We start from the raw sequence: 22,694 nt of genomic DNA on the forward strand, positions 1-22,694 counted from the left end.
CTTTATTTGGACGATATGCCGCAAGAAAATCTTAACCGCTGACGCGTTACAAAGATGTGGCACTAATGTTCCTAATCCAGAATGCCCGTTTTGCAATACGTCTCCTGAAACAGCAGACCGTACCCTTCTGCATTGTGAATATGCTCGTAAGACCTGGACCGAACTGATGGATAAAATTGGAATCTTATATTGCCCATCACAAGATTTACATAACACAATCCTCACTTTGGTCAGCGCTCATCTACCCAAATTGGGAAAAATTTTAATCTCTTGTTGTGTTGGGCACATTGTGTGGAATTTATGTAATGAAAGGAATAATCGAAAAATCAATCAGAAAGCTCTCCCTTGAAAAATTCTTTGTGATCAAATTATCGGTCAAGTAACCTCTTGGGTTCTCCTTTGAAAAGAATTCTGCAATTTAAAGGGGACAAACATACGAGGAAACTGGCGAAATATTACAGATATGTCTTATCCGGCAAAAGCCCCTGAAATGGTTGAATGGTCTAAACCCCCTCAAGGGCATTTTAAGTTAAATTTTGATGGAAGTACTCTTGGATGTCCGGGTCTTGGTGGATATGGCGGTGTAATTCACGATGAAAGCTCTAATCTTCTCTTCACATATGCGGGCCCAATTGGTATTTTTGACTCTACTTGTGCGGAGTTATATGGGCTGTACACGGTCTGAAACTTTTCAAGGAAAAAAAGGAAGGTGTTCTCTTAGTTGAAGGAGATTCTCAAGTCATTATCAACTGGTGCACAAAGCCATCCAAACCACTTGGCGTCATTGGGAGTTATTTGATGAAATCTGTAAGTTAATTTCAGCTTTACAATGTACGTGGAAACATGTTCCAAGATCGGCTAATCATTTAGCCGATGCTCAAGCGAAAAAGGGTGTTTCCCTCCAACATCTTGTTGTGGAGGAAATGTCTTTATAGCTTCGAGGTTTGTAATCTTTCTTGAGTAATACATTCACACTTTCTTCTAAAAAAAAGTCTCCATCCTCCAAAGTCGATCTGATGAAGTGATAACTCACTTGTATGTGCTTTGTTCTGGCATGATAAACAAGATTCTTTGCTAAATAAATAGCACTCTGACTGTCACAATACAACACATTCTTCCCATGCTTGAGACCTAATTCTTCCCAGAAGGACTGAAGCCATACCATCTCTTTGCTGGCTTCGGTCACGGCGACATATTCTGCCTCAATAGTGGAAAGAGCAACTATTTTATGCAACTTAGAGACCCAACTAACTGTTGTACCATCCAATGTGTATACATATCCAGTGGTACTCTTCCTGCCATCAATGTCTCTAGCCATGTCAGCATCTACATAACCCTGTAATCCCAAATCTGACTTTCTTAAACCTAAGGTTGAGTCTGTAGTGCCTCTCAAATATCTGAGGATCCAATTCACTGCTTCCCAATGTTGTTTACCTGAATTACTCATATATCTGCTCACAACTCTCATTGCATGAGCTATGTTTTGTCTATTGCACACCATGACATACATGAGACTACCAATAGTAGAAACATAAGGCACATTGGGCATGTTGGCTTGCTCCTGCTATGTAAAGGTGATTGCTCCTTAGATAGCCTAAAGTGATTAGCCAAAAGGTGTACTCACTGGTTTTGCATTATTCATGTTGAATCTACTCACCTTCTTCACATATTCTTCTTGTGACAGTTTCAAGACATTAATGTCCCTAGTAAAGGATTTGTTTTGCAGCATCTAAATCCTTCATTGCAAACTTCTTGGACAATCCTATTTGCAAGCACTTGCTATCAACATGTCATCAACATATAGCAGTAGGATGATGTAGGTGTCATCAAGCTTCTTCACATAACAACAATGATCCGCCTGGCACCTCAAGAAACCATTACTACTCATAATGGTGTCAAACTTCTTATACCATTGTCTTGGAGATTGTTTAAGACCATACAAGCTCTTTTGAAGTTTGCACATCATTTTCTCCTTTCCTTGTGCTTTGAAACCTTGTGGCTTCATGTAAATTTCAACCTCCAAATCAGCATGAAGAAAGGTTGTCTTTACATCCAACTGCTCTAAGTGCAACTCTTCATTTGTCACTAGTCCAAGCACTGTTCTAATAGTAGTCAATTTCACTACTGGAGAGAAAATCTCAGTGTAGTCAATGCCTTCTTTTTGTTGAAAGCCCTTTACCACCAGTCTTACCTTGTACCGCTTGCTACCATTATGTTCATCTTTTATTCGGTACACTCATTTATTCTGCAAGGCCTTCTTTGCTTTTGGTAGCTTGGTCAACTGCCATGTATGATTGGATAACAGTGAATCCATCTCATCCCACATGGCCAACTCCCACTTGGTTGATTCATCAGCTTGCATGACTTCCTCATAGCTCTTTGGTTTATCTTTATCTGTCAAGAGAAAATAATTCAACCCAGGGGAGTACTTGTGTTGTGGTCTGCTAGTTCTGGCAAATCTCTTGAGTTCTATAATAGGAATGTTCTGATTTACTTCTGGGGATCTGTTTTCCTGGTTTTCCTGGTTTTCCTGAGCAATATTCTTCATCTCAATAACTGGAAGATCTTTCAATTGAAGCACTTCAGACTTCTTGGCTTCATCACTTGTGCTCTCAGACTCTATTATCAACCTGTCTTTATACAGGCATCTTCATTGAAGATGATATCTTTGCTCCTGATAACCTTACGACTTTGGTCATCCCAGAAGCGATAACCAAACTTAGTACCACCATAGCCAATAAAGAAACATATCTTAAATTTAGCATCAAGTTTATTTCTAATAGCAAAATCAATATGAATATAATAAACACAACCAAAAACTTTCAAGAAAAAAAAGTTTACCTCTTTGCTGCTCCAGACCTCTTCTGGTATTTTGCAATCCAATGGTGTTGAGGGAGCTCTGTTGATCAAGTAAGCAGCGGTGCTAATTGCCTCAGACTAGAATATCTTTGGCAATCCCGCATGCAATCTCATGCTCCTAGCACGCTCGTTCAAAGTCCTATTCATCATCTTAGCCACACCAATCTGTTGAGGTTTTCCAGGAATGGTCTACTTCATCTTGATTCCATTATCGACACAGTACCGCTTGAAATTATCATCTATGTATTCTCCTCCATTATCTGACTGCAAACACTTCACCTTCAAATATGTGTTATTCTCAACCATTGCTCTCCATCTCTTGAAGGTTTCATAAACATCAGATTTCTTTTTCAAGAAATAAACCCATACCTTTCTGCTTGCATCATCAATAAATATCACATAGTAGTTAGAACCACCAAGGGAAGTAACAGTTGAAGACCTCCACACATTTGTGTGAACCAACTCCAATTTTGCTGTCTTTTGCTCTTTTCCAGCCTTTGAAAAGCTAACCCCTTTTTGCTTGCTGAAAATACAGTTTTCACACAAACTGTTATTTACAGTTTTCAACACTGGTAGCTTCCCTTTGGACTAAAACACTTTCATTCCTTTCTCACTCATATGACCGAGCCTCTAACGCCACAAATCAGAATCAGTAACAACATCAGCAACTGCAACCGTGTCTCTGCAACTCGTAGTGATGTAAAGAGTTCCAGTTTTAACTTATCGTGCAACAACCATGATTCCCTTAGTGACTTTCTGCGCAGCACCATTAAAAGTCTCATTATGACCTTCATCATCAAGCTGCCCTACTAAGATCAGATTACGCATCAGTTTTGGTACATGTCTCACCTTGTGAAATTTCTGCATTGTCCTGTTTGACATCCTCAAACTAACATTACCAATACTGACAATATCCAAAGGTTCTCCATCAACAAGATACACCTTCCCATCATCTCCAACAACATAATTCTCCGTGATCTAACGATGTGCGGTGGTGTGAAAGGATGCTCCTAAATCTAACACCCAAGAATCAATAAGATTATCAACCGACAAGAGTAAAACATCTTGTATTTCTTCAGTCACTACATTTGCAACATCATTTTTCTTTTCATCTTTCTTCGGTGCTCTGCAGTTCTTCTTTATGTGACCAGAGTTGCCACAATTCCAGCACTCCACATTCCTTCCAAATTTGGACTTGCTTCTACCAATCCTTGACTTCCCTCTACCATTGCCTTTGTTGGAATTCCTCTCGAAGTTCCTGCCCGTAGTTTTGACACTTAGGGCAGAATTAGATATCGATGATTCTCCAGAGTCATTTCTACGAACTTCCACCACAAGAATGGTATCCCGAACACCATTAAAGATCAACTTCCCATTGCCTACAGAGTTGCTGACCGCAACCCTCATAGGCTCCTAACAATTTAGCAGAGACGCCAAAAGAATTAAAGCACAAACCTCATCATCAAATTTAATTTGAATGGAGGTCAATTGATTGACAATTGTGCTAAACTCATTCAAATGCGATGTCACTGATGTATTTTCTGTCATCTTTAAATTGAAGAGTTTTATCATGAGATGTACTTTATTATTTGCGGAAGGATTGTCATATATATCGGACAAAATCTTCATCATCCCCGCTGTGGTTTTCTCTGACGCCACGTTGTGAGCAACATTGTTCGACAATGTTAATCGGACTACTCCCAACACCTGTCTATCAAGGAGATTCCACTCATCATCTTTTATACCTTCTGGTTTTATATTCAGAGGTGGTCCGTGCAGTTTTTTACTGTAAAGATTATCTTTGATCTGCATCCTCCAGAACGCAAAATCCATACCATCGAAGTTGTTGATTCCAAGTGCCGATCCTTCTCCGCCAGCCATTGCTGTCAATCATGAATTGAAGCTCTAATACCACTTATTATGAATTAGACACCCTAATTCCAAACTAACGAGAGCAATAATAATAATCGCAGAAGAAAGGAAAAGCAAGCACGAGAACAAACACAACAAAATTTATACAGGTTCGCCTCAAGGTGAGACTACGTCCTGTCTTCCGTGACTACAGTAATCAACTATGAAGATGAAATAGTTTACAAGAGAGATCGCACACGCGTACAGCTGTTGTTTTTCTCTAATCTCTCTCGGCCGCAACTGAGGCTCCTCAGATGAATAATAATCGTCAAGGTGATAAAACCATAATAGCGGTCCCCACTTCAATTCCCAATATTTTTTAGTAAATTGAAGTCCTTCATTTGAAAATGTTTTGTTAGATGTGTTTTTACTTCCTCAATACTAGTCACATCACTGCCAGACAATGTGATATCATCCCCCCCCCCCCCCCCCCCCCCCCCCCCCCCCCCCCTCCTTCAGATTCAACAATACTTGGATGGCGGACCCCTCTATCCAGTCCTTTTGGGAGAGCATGGTCGTGGCTGGTTCGAGTGGGTGGACTTTCCTACCCAAGCTCAAGATGCCGAAGTTGTTGCTGCGATCCTGGGCCTCTGCGAGAAAGGCCTTTTCCTCAGCCAAGAGAGCCTCCATCCTTTCTCAGATTGCCACTCTTGACTTTGAGGAGAATCTAGAAGCCTCTCTTCCTCAGAAGTAACCCATAGATTTGCCCTCCAATGGCAAATGCAGTCTTTCGCTTATAGTGAGCTCGTGCACTGGAAGCAGCGCGCAAGATTTAAGTGGCTCACTGATGGGGATGCCAATACTAAATTCTTCCATGCAGTTACCTCTGCATGGAGAAGAGCCAACCGCATCACCATGCTCAGCGTCAATGGTGAGATTACCTCGGATCGATCCCTTATTTCATACTCACTGGTGAACTTTTTTGCAGATTTATATTCTGATTGCCAGCCAGTCTGCCCTTTCTTTGAAACAGTTCATTTCCAAGCTATTCCTTCGGCTACAGCTAGTGTCATCGAGCTTCCTTTCTCCAGTAAGGAAATTGAAAAAGCAGCACTGGGTCTTCCTTTGGATCGCGCTTCGGACCCGGATGGTTTCAATGGGGAATTCTATCGTCAATGTTGGCCCTTCATCAGAGACGACATTGCCTGCATGGTCCACTCGTTCTATTAGCATGACATCAAATTTAGGAGCATCAGAGCTTTGTTTATTGCCCTCATCCCTAAAAAACTTTCATCTACCGATCAGTCTCACCACCAGTGCCTACAAGGTGCTTGTGCGCCTCCTTGCCTGTCGCCTCATGGCAGTTCTCTCTATTGCCATTCATCATGGCCAAAGTGCTTTTATCAAGGGAAGAAATATATTAGATTCGGCCATGGCATGGCTCATCCTCTATTTTAAGGCTTTAAAGCTCCCCAAATTCATCCTAAAGCTTGATTTCGAGAAAGTCTTCGACAGAGTTAATTAGAAGCTTCTGGACACTCTCTTAGAGAAGATGGGATTCGGGGAAAATAGCACTTCTGGATTCAAAGTTGCATCTCCTCTGCAAGCTACTTCGTTCTTCTCAACGGAACAACCTGTTGGTATTTTAAGGGATCCAAGGGAATTAGGCAGGGAGACCCCCTTTCCCTTTTGCTCTTCAATGTGGTAGCGGAATATCTATCCTCATTGATCTATTCGGCCAAGAACTTGGGATGGCTCCTCCCCACGACGGACTGTGCAGCCTTTGATGTGCCGATCCTTCAGTTTGCTGACGATACCATTTGTTTTGGGGTTGGTACTATGGATCAGATTCGAAAACTACATGCTGTAGTGGGACTATTTGAATTGGCTTTTGGTCAGAACATTAACTGGAAGAAAACCACCCTCCTAGGCTATCATATCGACTCATCTGTGCTTCAGGGTACGGCTGACTATTTGGGGTGTTCAGTGGAAAATTTGCCAGTTACATATCTTGGACTCCCACTCTTTGACTCACGGCCTTCGGTGACGCTTTTGTCCCCCCTTATTGAGAAATTTGAAAAGAGATTAGCTACTTGGAGAGGCAATCTTTTATCTACTGCAGGGCAACTCACTTTCCTTAAGTCTTGTTTGGCAGGACTGCCAAACTATTTATTATCCTTCATGCACTGTCCGGCCTTCGTTTGCTACACGATTGATGCCATCCGCCGGTGTTTTCTTTGGAGAGGATTAGAGGTCACCTTCATATATCATTTGGTGAGTTGGAAGAATATTTGCATGCCCCGCAATCGGAATGGTTTAGGCATCCGACCTACAAAGGAGATGAACAATGCCCTTATACTCAAATGGATCTGGAACTTCAACATCAAGCATAACAGCCTATGGGGAGATATGGTCAGGTTTTATCTTCAACCTTCAGGTACCTGGTGGAGGGAGGACGGCGCTACTCGCCTCCTATCCCCGATATGGAAATCAATTCAAAAGCTCCTCCCAATATTTAGAGATGCAACTTCCTTTCACACAGGCAATAGAAGGACCCTCCTCTTTTGGTCGGATGATTGGTGAGGCCCCCTCTCCGAAGATTTCCTGAGGCTCTCTAGGGTGGCAAGAGACCTCTCTTGCTCAGTGGCCGATTCTTGGAGAGATCGCTCATGGAGTCTCACGTTTCGCCAGGGATTAAATGATGAGGAAACTTTGCCTTTTTGCTCTCTCCTCTCCAGACTCACTAGCATTACTATTCGTGAGCATATAGTTGATAAACTGGCATGGAAGCCCAATATTAATGGCCGATTCACAGTTGCATCCGCCTATTCTCATATTAGAAAGCAAGATATCAGCATGCATGAGCACAATGCAAACCTGGCATGGAAGCTATCAGCGCCTAGTAAAATCAAATTTTTCATGTGGACGGCCATCAGGGAACATAACCTCACCTCTGACAACCTCCATAACAGAGGCTACAAGTCCCCGATCGTACTTGTCCCCTTTGTGGTGTGTGCGACGAGACAATCCAGCATGTTCTATTACATTGTGATTTTTCTTGGCAATTATGGATGAAAGCCTTTCAGAAGATTGGACTCCAAATGGGGCTACATTAAGACCTTTTCGGCACCTATGAGATGTTATGGGGATCCGCCTCCCTAGGTTGGGCAAGCTAATTCTCTTGGCATGCCTTGTGCATGTCCCATGGTGCCTATGGCTCGAGCGAAATAACCGGAAATTCAATTCCAAGGCTAGCACCCCGGATAATACAATTTCTTAGGCAATAGGCCTCATCTTGAGTTGGTTATATACTAGGAAGGAGCTTGCCTCTCTATCGGGTGTTTCCCTTCGGAAAAATTGAGGTTTGATCGCGCATATGGCAGACCCCTGCAGAAATCCGGTCATGGCCACCTGGGATCCTCCCACTTGCGACTGCATCAAACTCAATTTTGATGGCAGTGCTCTAGGCTGTCTAGGGCCGGCTAGAGCTAGTGGTGTTTTCAGAGACAGCAGTGGAGACCCTTTTCTATCCTATGCTGGGCCGGCGGGTATTGTTGATTCAAATGTTGCTGAAGTGAGTGTTCTTTTATTCGGCCTCCAAATCTTCAAAGAGCGTCTCCATGGCAAACTTCTTATCGAAGGAGACTCAAAGATTGTCATTAGTTGGTGTTCAAAAGATAGTTGCCCCCTTGGGACCACTGGCCAATCACTGATTGTATTGCTGACATTGTGTCATCCATTCATTGTAATTGGAACCTCGCTCCTAGATCAACCAATTCTTTGGCTGATAAATTGGCAAAATTCGGAACCTCCCAGTAATCTTTCATTGTTTGGTAAGGCTTCCCCCTTGTAATCTGCTTGTTTGAGCTCTCTCTTAATAAAATGCAGCATCATTTCAAAAAAAAAAAAATGTCAAGTTCATTCAATGACCAACCCTGAGTCACAACAATAGACACTAAAATCCGGGCAAGTGGAGAAAAGTCTCAAACACATCAATGCCATAAGTCTGTGTGTAGCTGTTAGTTACCAATCCAACTTTATACCTCTTTGATGGAGCCATCGGCCTTATACTTCATACTATACAACCATCTTTATCCAACAACAGTAGCACTTGGGGGTAAATCACATAACTCGCATGTCTCCTAAATCTAACATTGCCTCCATTTCAACATCCATGACCTACTTCCATTGTGGAGTGGAGGGAGCACTTGTAGATGAAGTAATAACCAACTCTACACTTGTAAACAAAGGAAGAACCATAGCTGGAGATGATGCAAAGAAAGGAGTATCCTTGAAATATGTTACATCGGCAGATACAAATGTTTTCTTCAAGTATGAACAAAAACATTTTTACCCCTTATGAGCACAAGAATATCCCAAGAAAATGCAATTGACTGCATGAGGTGATAACTTATCCCTAGATGGACCAAACACGTGCAAAACAAATGCAACCAAATATACGTGGGGATGTTGGAAATAATAGAACGAAAGGTAGTAAAATTTCGACCCCTAAGAACAAAAGAAGGCATCCTATTGATGAGAAAACTTGGTATATAAGAACTGCATCACCCCCAATACCAGGGTACATTCATATTAAACAACATTGTAAGAGAAACTTTCAACAAGTGATGATTTTTACATTCAACTACATTTTGTTGTGGAGGAAACACACTGATGAATAATCCCTTGACTTTGACAAAACATATCAAATATCTGGTTTGTTAGGACTTAGGTGCCCTAATTCCAAACTAATGAGAGCAATAATAATAAACGCGGAAGAAGGAAAAATAAAACACAAAAATAGACAACAAAATTTATACAGGGTCGCCTCAAAGTGAGAGTACGTCCTGTCTTCCGCTGTTGCAGTAAACTATAAAGATGAAATAGTTGACAAAGAGAAACCGCACACCTGAAAGGTGTTTTTCTCTAACCTCTCGGGTTGCAACTTCAGATGCTCCTCAGATAATGATAAAACCCTAATAGCGGTGCCCGCCCCCCCCCCCCCCCCCCCCCCCCCCCCCCCAACTATAAAGAGAAAACTAGGGCAACCTCTTTACAAGAGTGAAATTCCTAAACTGCCCTTAATGAAACAACAGTAAATATATCGTGGATCGGGCGGGGGCTCTACCCACAACTTAACATGGTTCATGAATTCAAGCCCATTATCAGTATGTGAATAGAAGTGGCAAACTGATTTTTTATTTCCTTGTAAAAGTTTTGAAATACATAAAAAACTTCAATATTCTCCTGAAGGAGATACACCCAAGTACATCTATTGAAATCGTCAATAAATGAAAGGAAATACTTATAACCAAATAAACTAGTTAGATGACAAGGACCCCAAACATCTGAATGAACAATGTTAAACAACCTACTACTCTTGTGATGAGAGATAGGAAATGTTGTCCGGTGATGAGGTTGCTCCATGTATACTTCTTCTTCAAGGTTATCATACAAGGAAGCATTCTTGATGTCTAATTGGCATTAGGACCACAATTGATTTGACAACAATAGATACTAGAATACGTACTGAGGACAACCGATCAACTGGGTAAAGGTTTCAAAAACATCAACTCTATAAGTTGACATCTATCGTTTTGCCACCAGGCCTTATATCTCTCAAGCGAAAATAAAAATGCAAATTTTTGTAGTTATAAAACAGATTCATGTGAAACAAAGTGAGATAATGGATTTTTTTTTTTTGAAAACGATGTATTAATAAAACAGGAGAAAATTACAAAGATTGAGGGAGCATTTCCCCTACAACCAGCGATTGTAGGGTAGCTCCCTGCCTGGCAAGTACATCTGCCGCTGAATTTGCGGATCTCGGAATGTGGGTCCAACAACAAGAAACAATTGAGGTAATATCTAAAATTTCCTTAAAAGTATCCCAGTGTCTCCATGGAGGAGAAGACCTTTTCTCACACCATCCAATCACCACTTTTGAATCCCCTTCAACTTGGAGGGGCCCACTGCATCTATCTTTGAAAACACGAAGACCGGAGAGGAGAGCCTGTAACTCAGCAGTCGTAGAGTCTGAAATACCAAGGGGGCCGACATATGTGCAGAGCTGATTGCCCGAATGATCTGAAATTACTCTGCCGTAGCCAGAAATACTAGGGTTGACAAGAGATGAACCATCAAAGTTTAGCTTGAGATAACCAGAAGCAGGAGGAGTCCATTCTTGCATGACTGGAGGTTTTTTTCCAATGTGTATCAAAGCCAAGTTTCTCCAATTTTCACGAATGGAGGAACCCAGATAGGGAGAAAATGCTTCTTTGTTAAAAGCCAAGTAGATATATGACCAACAACTCTATCTACAACCCGGTCTATAGATTCACTTTTAGCATCAAATCAAAGTGAGATAATGGATGACGAGTACCTTTCTAGACAGCCTTCCTGAAAGCAATAGGTAGGTGTAGATCACTTACCTTAGGATCCTAGGACGAAGTCGAGTTATGGCTAGCATTAGAGAGGAGACCGTAGGTTGAGAGGAAGGCACCTATAAATGTTGATACACTTGCAAGTGTTTCTCAATAGTGGCACTTGGTGTAGATCCAACTAGGAGAGGAAGAATTGACTTAGGGACTGGGGAAGGAGATGGTACATCAATTGAAGTAGTAGACTCAACGAAAGGAGTATCCTAAATTTTTTTGACATCTATAGATACAAATGTTTTTCTAGTGGATGGACAAGAATATTTGTACCCTTTTGTGTGCAAAACTACCAAAGGAAAACACATTTAACCGCTCAAGGAGAAAACTTATCTTTGAATGATCCCAAAACATGAAATAGACTCATCTAAAGACATGAGGAGAAACAGAAAACATTGGAGCAGAAGGCAACAAAATTTGAATAGGAATTTTACTTTCAAGAATTGACGGAGATATCATATTCATCAAGAAACACGCAGTAAGCCGCATCACCCCAATACTGTTAGGGACGTTCATGTGCAACATCATAGTACGAGCAACTTCTAGCAAGTGATGATTTTTATGTTTTGCTACTCCATTTTGTTGAGGAGTAAATGCACACGAGGTTTGATGAATAATCCCTTGATCTTGACAAAAGATATCTTATGATTCATAAATTCAAGACCATTGTCAATACGCAAAATAATAATGGAGGCTGAAGACTGATTCTTTATTTCCTTATATATATCAAAGGCCTCAGATTTCTCTCGAAGGAGATAAACCTAAGTGCACCTACTAAAATTATCAATGAATGAAATAAAGTACCTATTACCAAACGATCTAGTTACAAGACAAGGACCTCAAACATCTGAACCTCAAATAACTGATTTGTTTTATGATGTGAGGTTGGAAAGGAGCTTCGATGATGCTTGCCCAATTAACATGACTCACATTGAAAGATAAGACTAGAAGGAAATTATAGAAAAACTTGAATCAGTTTTGATAGCAAAAAATGACCTAATGTCAAATGACACGGTAAGGGGGTGGCAGATGTGTGGAGCACATGTATTATCTAGTAGGTGGTTCTTCAAATAATGCAGCCCACATCTCTCATGTGTAGAACCAGTCTTCTTCTTCGTCAAGAGGTCCTAAAAAAGAATGGGTAGGATAAAAAATTAGAGAACAATTTATAGACTTATTTAATTGACTGACCGATAACAAGTTGAATGGAAATTTAGGAACAAGTAAAGTAGACCGAAGAGACAAAAAAATGTAGGGATGGCCAGCTCCCGAAATCGAGAAACAGATCCATCAGCTAAGTTTACCTGCTTTATATGTAATGACTCTTTCATGTAAGAAAACAAGGATGACATACCTAATAAGTGAGCAGTAGCTCCTAAATCAATAACCAAGGTAAGAGAGGAAGAGACATGAAGAGTAGACATACTTGAAGTGGCTAGGGTAGCCGTAGGAGTAGAAACATGAACCATAGGTGTTGAAGATGAACCAACTGAAAGATTAGCTAGGCACTACATTATTTGTTGTTCTTGTTGAAATAATTGTAGCACTTTCATCTGCCTCCCTGAAGTAACAGGAGCTTTAGCCTCATTATTTTCATGAATGGTAGAGTTTGTCCAAGCTGGTTTTCCAAATTTGGTCCAGCATCTATCTGAGTAATGGTTAGTCCATCCACAATGACTACACTTCTTCTCGGATCTACCATCACCTCGACCTCTATCTCTGCTTGGACTACCTCTACTTCTGCCTCTCCCAAAGCCTATCCGGCCTTGAGATGAGTCTGCTGGACTAGAAATGGGGCTTGAAGTAGTAAATGTAGCAACATCAGTCATCTTCACCCCTTTTTCTCCCTTGGATACAAGGTCGTCTCAGCCCTCACAATCCTATTAAAAGCAGTGGGTATAGAGGGCACCTTGTTTGAGGTTAGAATTTGTGCCTTAATCTCATCAAAACTGAGCACGTAGATCATCAAGAAACTTCGCCACAAGTAATTGATTCTGTTGTTTCCTCGATTCATGCTCATCCGTAGTGAACGGATGATATACATTAATTTTTTGCTAAAGTCCCAAAAAGGCACTATAGTATTGTTTAACTATTTTGTTACCTTTTTTTAACCGAAGAAATCAGTATATAGCTCATAAACTCGAGATAAATTGATCTCTTGAGCATACAAGTATTCTGAAGAAACCCACATATCTTTTGTAGTTTCACTGTTTATCACCTAGTTTCTTAAGGTAGAGTTGTTACCGTTGATAATCGAAGTCATAAATTGGCTGTCTTCTGCTTCCCAATCATCAGTTATAGGAATTGGAGGATCATCTCGGATGTAATTTGTCCTCTTTCTGGCCTTCAAATATATTCTAATAGATCTGGCCCAATTGAGATAGTTTGGTCCTGCCAACTTTTCAGAGGTAAAAAAAACTACATCCTATCCATCGGATCCAACCATCTCCATCGGAACAAATACTTCACCCAAATCAACCATAGAATAAGTATAGAGTCACAAGATACTTCAATTTCAATACCCAAACATGGACCCCACTTCACAAAAAAATTAGGGTGAGGGCAAGGATGGGATGTGCATAGGTAAAAGACTGCCATATCAGTATAAAACTGCAATTATATAGAGAATACTGCAAAAGAGACCTCAATTAGAGTTTTCATTAGCATAGGGATTTGATGACGCAAGCAATAGGTCTAGCCTAAGTAACATACATCCCTTTGGACCGAGCCCCGGGTCCAGATGGGTATAATGGAAAATTTTACCGTCACTGTTGATCCTTCATTGGTGAAGATATCATTGATATGGCCCATACTTTCTACCACCAAGGTATTGATTTTAAGAGTATTGGGCTTCCTTCATTGCCCTTATTCCCAAGGACGGGGTGGAGCAACCTTCGGATTTTTGGTCTATTAGCCTCACCCCCACCACTTACAAGGTGCTTGCTCATCTTCTTGCCAACTGTCTCTGGGGGGTGCTTCCGGTTATCATCCATCAGGGGTAGAGTGCTTTCATCAAGGGAAGCAATATTCTAGACTCGGCAATGGCTTGTCATGAGCTCCTTAACCACTTGAAGGCCTTGAAGCTTCCTAGGTTTATCCTCAAGCTAGACTTTGAGAAGGCCTTTGCCAGAGTTAATTAGAAGTTGTTGGACACTCTTTTGGGCAAAATGGGGTTTGGAGAGAAGTGGCGATTCTGGATCCAAAGTTGCATCTCCTCAACCAGCTATTCAATGCTTCTTAATGAGATAGTGTGTGGCTACTTTAAGGGAACTCGTGGTATCCATCAGGGGGACCCTCTGCCCCCTTTTCTCTTCAACGTGGTGGCTGAATATCTTTCATCTCTGATCTTCTCGGCCAATGAGTTGGGGTGGCTCCTCCCAACTGCAGAATCTGAGGAGTTCGACATTTCGATTCTCCAGTTTGTGGATGACACCATTTGCTTTGGTGTGGGTACTATGGATTAGATCAGGAAGCTGAGCGCTGTCCTTGGCCTCTTCGAGTTGGCCTCGGGGCAGAATTTCAATTGGAAGAAAACCACTCTATTTGGGTACTATACTGACCTCGGGGCAGAATTTCAATTGGAAGAAAACCACTCTATTTGGGTACTATACTGACGACACAGTTCTCCGTGATATGACTGATTTTTTGGGTTGCACTCTTGACAACACGCTAGCTACATACCTGGGCTTACCTCTATTTGATACTAGCCCCAAGGTTGCACTTTGGTCCCCCCTTATTGAGAAGCTGGAGAAGAGGTTGCCACTTGGCATGGAAAACTCTTATCCACGATGGGAAGACTTACACTGTTAAAGTTGTGCTTGGTAGGATTGCCCAATTATCTCCTGTCCTTCATTCATTGTCCGGCCTCAGTGTGTTCTAAGATTGATGTTGTCGGCGTTTTCTCTAGAGAGGTTCCGACGACAACTTCAGATATCATCTAGTCAATTGGAAGGAGGTTTGTCTACCTCAATTCCAAGCATAGTGGCTTGTGGAGGAATATGGTGAGATTCTCTCTTCAACTCTCGGGCCATTGGTGGAGAGAGGGAGGCGCTCCTCGCTGTTTGTCCCAGATATGAAAGTTTGTTTACAAGTTGCTCCCCACTTTCAAGCTTGCGATTTCTTTCTATCCTGGGAATGGGAGGACTCTTCTCTTCTGGACTAATGAATGGTGTGACCCCCGTCCCCTTATCAAGGATTACTCGGGGCTATTTAGGATTGTTATGGACTTTTCCTGCTTGGTGGCTGAATTTGTGGAATAGTCAGTTTCGGAGCCTCCTCTTTCGTCAGGGTTTGAGTGATGAAGAAGTCGTAGCCTTCTGCTCGCTTCTTTTTAAGAAATAGTCCCACATGGATTAGTGAGTACAAAGATCTTGAATTTATTAGTTGGGAAAGAGGCTTCCTAAGTTGGCTAGTCATTGTAGGATGGGCCTTGGACCCAACTTCTCATATTATCATAGCAGGTACTCATATGTGGGCCTCCACCCAAATTATCCACATGTAGAGCCACAAAAGAGGGCCTACACGTGAGGGGGAGTGTTAAAGAATAGTCCCACATGGATTAGTGAGTGCAAAGATCTTGAGTTTATTAGTTGGGAAAGAGGCTTCCTAAGTTGGCTAGTCATTGTGGGATGGGCCTTGGACCCAACTTCACACTTCTATCCAGCCTTAGTAGTGTCATCATTCAGGACCGAGTGCACGATAAGTTGATTTGGAAGCCAAGTGTTAGCAGTATCTTATTGATTGCCTCGGTATGTTCCCACATCAGGGAGGATGATCCCAACATGCCTGCAGTATCTTATCGATTGCCTCAGTATGTTCCCACATCAGGGAGGATGATCCCAACATTTCAGAGCACAAGGCCAATCTTGCTTGGAAACTCTCTGAGCCAAACAAGATAAAATTCTTCTTATGGACAGCCATTAAGGAGCAAATCCTCATTATAGACAACCTCCACAAGCGAGGCTATACCGCCCCCGATAGCACCTGCCCTCTATGAGGCGTTTGTGAGGAGTCCGTTCAGCTTGTTCTCCTTCATTGGTGTTACTCTTGGAGAGTTTGGATGGCGTTCTTTCAGAAAATTGACATACAGTTGGGCCTTCATCAGGATATTTGCGGCACCTTCTAGATGGTTTTGGGGACTCGGCTGCCTAGAATCAGCAAGCTGCTTCTCTTAGCTTGCCTTGCCCATATCTCGTGGTGTCTCTAGCTTGAGTGAAATAACTTGTGATTCAACCTCAAATTCAACAACTTAGAAAACACTGTCTCTTGCGCCATGGGTATGATTTCTAGTTGGCTGCACACCAGGAAGGAGTTTGCACCCCAAGCAGGTATATCCCTTCGCTGGAATTAGAGTCTACTGGCTCAAATGGCGGGTTCCCAAAGGTGCCTTCCATGGCAGAATGGAAGCCTCCTCCTAGTGATTACATCAAGCTGAATTTTGAGGGGAGTGCTTTAGGATGCCAGGGGCCGACGGGTGCGGGAGGAGTTTTCAGAAACCACAGAGGAGAAACCATTTTTTCCTATGCGGGTCCGATTGGTATTGCTGACATCAACACCGCTGAAGTGACTGCCCTTTTCCATGGATTAAAAATTTTCAAGGACCGTCTTCATGGAAAGGTGTTCATTGAAGGGAATTCCAAACTTGTTATTAGTTGGTGCTCTAGGTCAGCCTCCCCCTCTGTGGCATCATTGGCCCACCATTTCTTCTATTTCGGACATTGTATCTACTATTTCATGTACTTGGAATCATATTCCTAGATCAACCAATTCCTCGGCTGATAGATTAGCTATACTTGGAACATCCTTGCAATCTCTCATTGTATGGGACGGTTTCCCCTCCTTGTAATTTTGCTGTTTGTAGCTTTTTAATATAACTCAGCATTATTTAAAAAAAAAAAAAGTAACTTAGATCCCAAGATTAATCAAAAAAACCCTTTTTAGGGCAATTAAGACATGAACAATCCTTCAAAAAGTGATAAAACTAGTAATCCTAAGGTTATGGCAGAAAAAAAGAAGGAAAAATCAAATTTTTACCGACCAGTCACCAAGGAGTTTTGAAAAAGCTACTTCTATGAGGTCACCCTAATAAAAACATGAAGTTTAATGGCAAGAGACACTCCCAACAACGATTTACTGCTCTGATACCATGTGAAAAATGAGAAACTTGAAGAGAGAAAATGGGAGGAGAAGGAGAGAGTTTGAGAAAAGCTCTTGAATGAGCTGCATTGGGGGTCTTGCATGACTCCCAATGCTATTTATTAAGTTTAATTTGTTAATTTACCACCATTTAATTTTTTTTGATAATTTATGAAAATGCCCCTTCTTACATACAATCACTTATTCACTTATATCTCTTATTCTATACTTCCTATGAATATAAAAAGTTGTACATAGACTAAACCAAACAAGCAAAATAAGATAGTCAACAATATAAAATAACCAATCATGTAAAATGACCCAAATCAACCACCTTAACTCCTTTACCACCTCTGGGTATAATAGTAGTTTTAGCATGCATAATTTTGTTAAATGTGGTAGATAAGGTTGGCACATCATCTAAAGCCAGTAATTGTGCCTTTACTCCATCAAATGCAGAACCTAGGCCATCAAGAAAATAGCAACCAGCAGCTGGTTCTAGTATTTTCCCCAACTCCCCTTCATTTATAGTGAATGGATGATAAACATTTGTCTCCTGCCATACTCCCAGAAATTCACTGTAATATTGTTTAACTGATATGTTACTTTTTTTGAGACCAAAAAGCTATATATAATTCATATGCCCGAGACAGATTGCTCTCTTGTGCATACAATGATTCTAGGGATACTAACAACTCTGAGGTTTCACAATTCGTGATCCGATTCCTTAATTTGGAATCGATAATGTTTACAATTCAAGTCATAACATGGCAGACATCTGCCTCCCAATCATCATTTATAGGTACTGGAGGATCTTCTCTAATATATTTGGACTTTCTTTTGGCTTTCAAGTATAGTAAGACAGACTTAGCCCAACTTAGATAATTCTGCCTATTCACTGTTTCTGAAGTGATAGCTATAATATCCTTTCCATCAGAACTACCAAGCTCCCTTGATGGAGTATAAACTTCACCAGAATCAGCTATTAGACCAGAATAATATCCAATTCAACCATAACTTCACATTACAATTCACTGTGCAAGAACCAACTATGTGGGCTCCACTTAAAAAAAATTAGGGTTAGACAGACAAGTTGATGTGCACAACCCAAATAAGGCCAAAGCATACCAAAGTATGCAATTTAGGAGAAATTAGTCCCAAAATTAACCCAATTAGTGCTGATGTCAGCCTATTGCAGGATGATGTAGGCAGGGGGACACATTAAGGCTGTGCACAACTCAGGAAAAAAAGGCCTAGCAAACCGTCATGGGGCAATAATCAGACTCGGAACTGCTCAATCGGTAGTAAGAACCATCAACCCTAAAGGTTATGGCAGAAGAAGAATAAGAAAAATCAGATTTTTGCCAACCAGTCAGACACAAATCTCGAGGAATCCTTTGTCTAAAACTACACACCCTTCAATGGAGAGGTCTGATAACAAAAAAACTCCAGGCATGATCTACCACTTTGATACTATGTAAAAAGGTGATATTGAAGAGAAAAAAGAGAAAAATTGAGAGGGAGGAGGAGAGAAAGAGACCTCAATTTGAGTCTCATTGGGGTCGAGCTCGACTACCTCTTCTATTTAAGTGTGGATTTGGTAAGTACAAAAATACCCCCTACATACTTACATCACTTAAACCCTTTTTATCTCCCATTTTACATAACTAAATTACATGAAATTAAGACTAGAGACATAATCAAACATGTAGAATAAGATAATGTAGATATCAGAAACATATGCTGATGAAAAATGACCAGAATACCCCTCAGTAATTTTTCTAACAGAAAACTTGTTACCAAAGACTTTATTAAAGAAACTCTCCTAATTGGCAGTTTAGACAAATTAGGGAAAACGCTAACAGTGGCAACAAGTTATTTTCTGTAGATAGAAAGTATTAAAATAGGTTACTTTCCTAAAACAATGATTTTTCTAAAATTAAAAACAGCTGTATCTTAGTCGTATTTTTTCTTTCTCGTGTTTATTGTTTTATATCTTTAATTGTTTTGAATGACTTTCTTCTTACCCAACTTTGCACTACAATTTTTAACAATTTTTATGAGAAACAAAATTCTGGATGTTGAAGATGATTTTTTTCAGATTGCATAATACTTTATGGAAAAAGTTAATGAAAAACAAGTTACCGGAAAGTAATTTTCAGAAACCTGTTTCTGTAAATACCTGTTCATGGTAAATGGATTTTGGCAAAGCAGGATCTGGAGAACGAAATTAGAAAGTATTCCCTAATCTTGTCCGAATTATATAATTTCCCTGAAAGATGCAGATTTTTACAAAAATATTCTCTTTTTTTCATGAAATGTAAGGAAAAGCCTTATCTCAAACTTTTTTTAAAGTTTCTTTTCCAAGAATTCCCTGATATCGAATTTCTGAGGGGAGTACCCTGCAAAACAGCATTCACAATCACTAATTGTTGAAATAAGATCTGTCACCTAGGAATAAAATCCTAGGCTTAGAAAACAAAAATTTTCACTAGTTATTAGTGGGATAAATTACTTCTATATTCTTGTCCGACTTCTGCTATTTAATGATTTTTAAGACTTTCTGTTGGTTGAAGTCTGTCTTTAATACTTCTTGTTGATTCAAACATTACATGATGGGTCCAGGTCCATCCAAAAAGGACTAGCCAAAGTTAGGACCCCACTGTTAACTATAGAATTTTTTTAACTCCAAACTAGTGTGAGACTATCCTCCTACACAGCAGTCCCACTCAGACAACTAGTATGAGACGAAGCACGTCTACAACTATAGACTGGTGGACTTTTTTTTCGTAGCAACAGATATCTGTATAACTGCATCTTTCCAATATATTTATCTCTGCAATATTTCATTGGAATTTTGTTAATTACTTGAAGTTTCCAGAGTTAGTATGCTCACTGGAATTAAATTTTCAAAGGAAAAGCAGAGAGAGTACCATGAGGTCCTTTTCAATTAATAATATGCAGAAGCAGGCAAGAATTATTGGCCAATGTGTTTTTTTTTTTTCTATGGTTTTCTTCTACCATGCCAATATATTTGTGTTGCAGATGTGTGATCACTGGTAATGGTGGTGCCTCTTATTCATACCTAGGGCGGCCTTGGGGCCCATATGGACGGGTGGTCTTTGCATACACTTACATGGATGGATGCATTAAGCCTGTTGGGTGGAACAATTGGAACAAGAATGAAACTGAAAGAACTGCTTGCTTTTATGAGTACAGGTACTAAGCTGTCAACGCCCAGTGTCCTATTCACCGACTCTGTTGTTGCTAGAAAGAAACCATCTTGGAAGTAGCCCTTCTTTCTCAATTTCAGGCATTGTTAGTCAAATACTTGTTAAAAAAATGGTGTGGAGTTATTGTCCTTACTGACCGAAAGAAAAAAGTTCCCAAATGGGTAGACTCTCTCATGTATTTGATGAAGTACTGGACCTATGTACAGAAATCAGAGTACTATGGTACTATCTCAGACTCTCCTTTCTAGTTGGGATTTCTTCTCTCTCTTCCTTCTGTGGCTTGAGGTCTTCTTCCTTTCTCCCACCAGTAGTTATAAAAGCTCAAGAACTTCAATTTCAAAAATGAAACTTGGACTGCAATTTCCTGTTGTTTTATTTATTGTTTTTTTTCTTTTTCTAAACATAACTTGGACTTAAATGTCATATTTGAACTTTCTGTCTATTATGCAGGTGTTATGGGCCAGGGAGCCGTTCCGCCAATAGGGTAATGTGGTGCAGAGAGCTAGTAGATGAGGAGGTGGATCAGTTCCTCACACATGGCTTTATTGACCCAGATGTTGAGAGACCTTGGCTGGCTCAGAGAATGGCAGTAAGGATACCCCACTCAGCTTAAGGTGGTGGAAGCTCTATCCTGTCCATCTCGGCAGATAATCAAAGCGATCTACTGCTAAAGCGCAATACCTGTAGTATCTAATATGCTTAAGGTTCACGGGAGAGTTGTGTTCTTTAAATTCTGTAAGTTATAAATAGGGTAGAAGAGCGGATAAATCCTCATCTTTCTCGTCTGTAATTCCCATGCAAGTTCCAATAAAGTACAAAGAGAAGTCGTCTTCTAGGTATGTGAGTTAACTAATTCACAAAGACAATCAAGTTTTATTAATTCTTAGTTTGTAATATTGGTTATGTTAATAATTCCTTTTTTTTTTTTTTTTTTTTTTTTGTTTGTTTGTCGTCCTCATAGTAGTATCTAACCTATTGTCATCACTATATTTCAACATAAAGGAACATAAAAGGAATCATGTCTTTCCCTTCTTCAATCAATCTTTTCACTGTGTTTCACTCCTGCCACAGTTAATACTATGTTTCTCTCTAATAATTTTGCTTTAGCCACAACTTAGTAGAGAGATGATTCTCCAGCGGACAAAGATCTATGGCCAAACCCATGTCATAACCGCTGTCTTGCAGTGGAAGTTCCTATGCATGAGTAAATTGTGTATCACAATTGTTGAGCATATGGTGTATAATTATATAAAGGCATTTGTATCTTTTTGATTCAAATACCTCTATGGTTTAAGACACAAATGCCTATAGGAAATTATATAAATATATTATGTAACCCTGATTTTAATTAATAAAAGATTTATCCCTAGCTCCGACCATAAATTTGTCTTGCTTCGAAGTGGGGCCGCCACAAAACCGGGAGAGGGAACGTCGCCGTTGCCGGAGACGACGAGAGGCGATTGGCCGCTGTGAGTATTCCTCCAAATCGTCACTGGAGGACAACGGAATCGGGAGGGAAACGTCGCGCGGAACGACGGAAACGTGAACCGTCACGCGTGACTTCTAAGGCTCGGCGACGGCGCGTCTGATGGAGACGACGACGGAAATCTCCAGGCCGTCGTGAGTTCGACGCGGGAGGACGACGGAGACGATGGCGGAAATCTCAGGGCCGTCGTGAGTTCGCCGCGGGAGGACAACGAGAACAGGAACGTTGCGCGGGACGATGACGGAGAAGAAAAATAATTTCGGAAATCGCGCGTGATTTTGGAATTTTTCTAGAAATCCAGACTTTGGGCGTCTGACGCGAGGGACACGCGTCTATTTTTTTTCTGCGGGAACATTCCTAGAAGGCGCATGTGTACGCTGTCCACATCCGAGGAGGTTTATTTTTGCGCAACGCCAAAGGATTTTTACGGTCCTCGAAATTCGAATTTTTTGCATTGAAAACCTAGGCTAATGTTTCTTTTGTTAAATTTGATACGACGAAATTCTAGGGAGAATTTCGGATGATGGAGAGGGTGAAAGACCTGTTAATGCAATAAGGTATGTTGAAGGTGATGTATGAAAAACAACCGGTAAGAATGAATGACATGGATTAAAAAAAAATAGAAAAAAAAACGGAAGTGAAGGTTGTGGCGACTATTAGACTTTGTCTGACTGATGATGTGATGTATCACATCAT

At 40.7% G+C, this 22,694-nt stretch overlaps 1 protein-coding gene across 1 annotated transcript in view; it reads left to right on the forward strand.

Annotated features, from left to right (window-relative positions):
- LOC137945935 (pectinesterase 31) overlaps positions 1 to 21,400 on the forward strand; it is a 65,202-nt gene extending 43,802 nt beyond the window's left edge. The window contains exons 5-6 of the mRNA XM_068792039.1: positions 20,325 to 20,498; positions 20,963 to 21,400. Of these exons, the coding sequence (XP_068648140.1) occupies positions 20,325 to 20,498; positions 20,963 to 21,125 (337 nt within the window). The 3' untranslated portion in view covers positions 21,126 to 21,400. The remainder of the gene's footprint in view (positions 1 to 20,324; positions 20,499 to 20,962) is intronic.
- The last annotated feature ends 1,294 nt before the right edge of the window (positions 21,401 to 22,694 follow it).

The sequence above is a fragment of the Aristolochia californica genome, unplaced genomic scaffold (genome assembly GCF_029961685.1).
Source record: "Aristolochia californica isolate CCGP_79_NKW_82.1479 unplaced genomic scaffold, dmAriCali1.0.hap1 SCAF_12, whole genome shotgun sequence".
Classification (NCBI taxonomy): domain Eukaryota; kingdom Viridiplantae; phylum Streptophyta; class Magnoliopsida; order Piperales; family Aristolochiaceae; genus Aristolochia; species Aristolochia californica.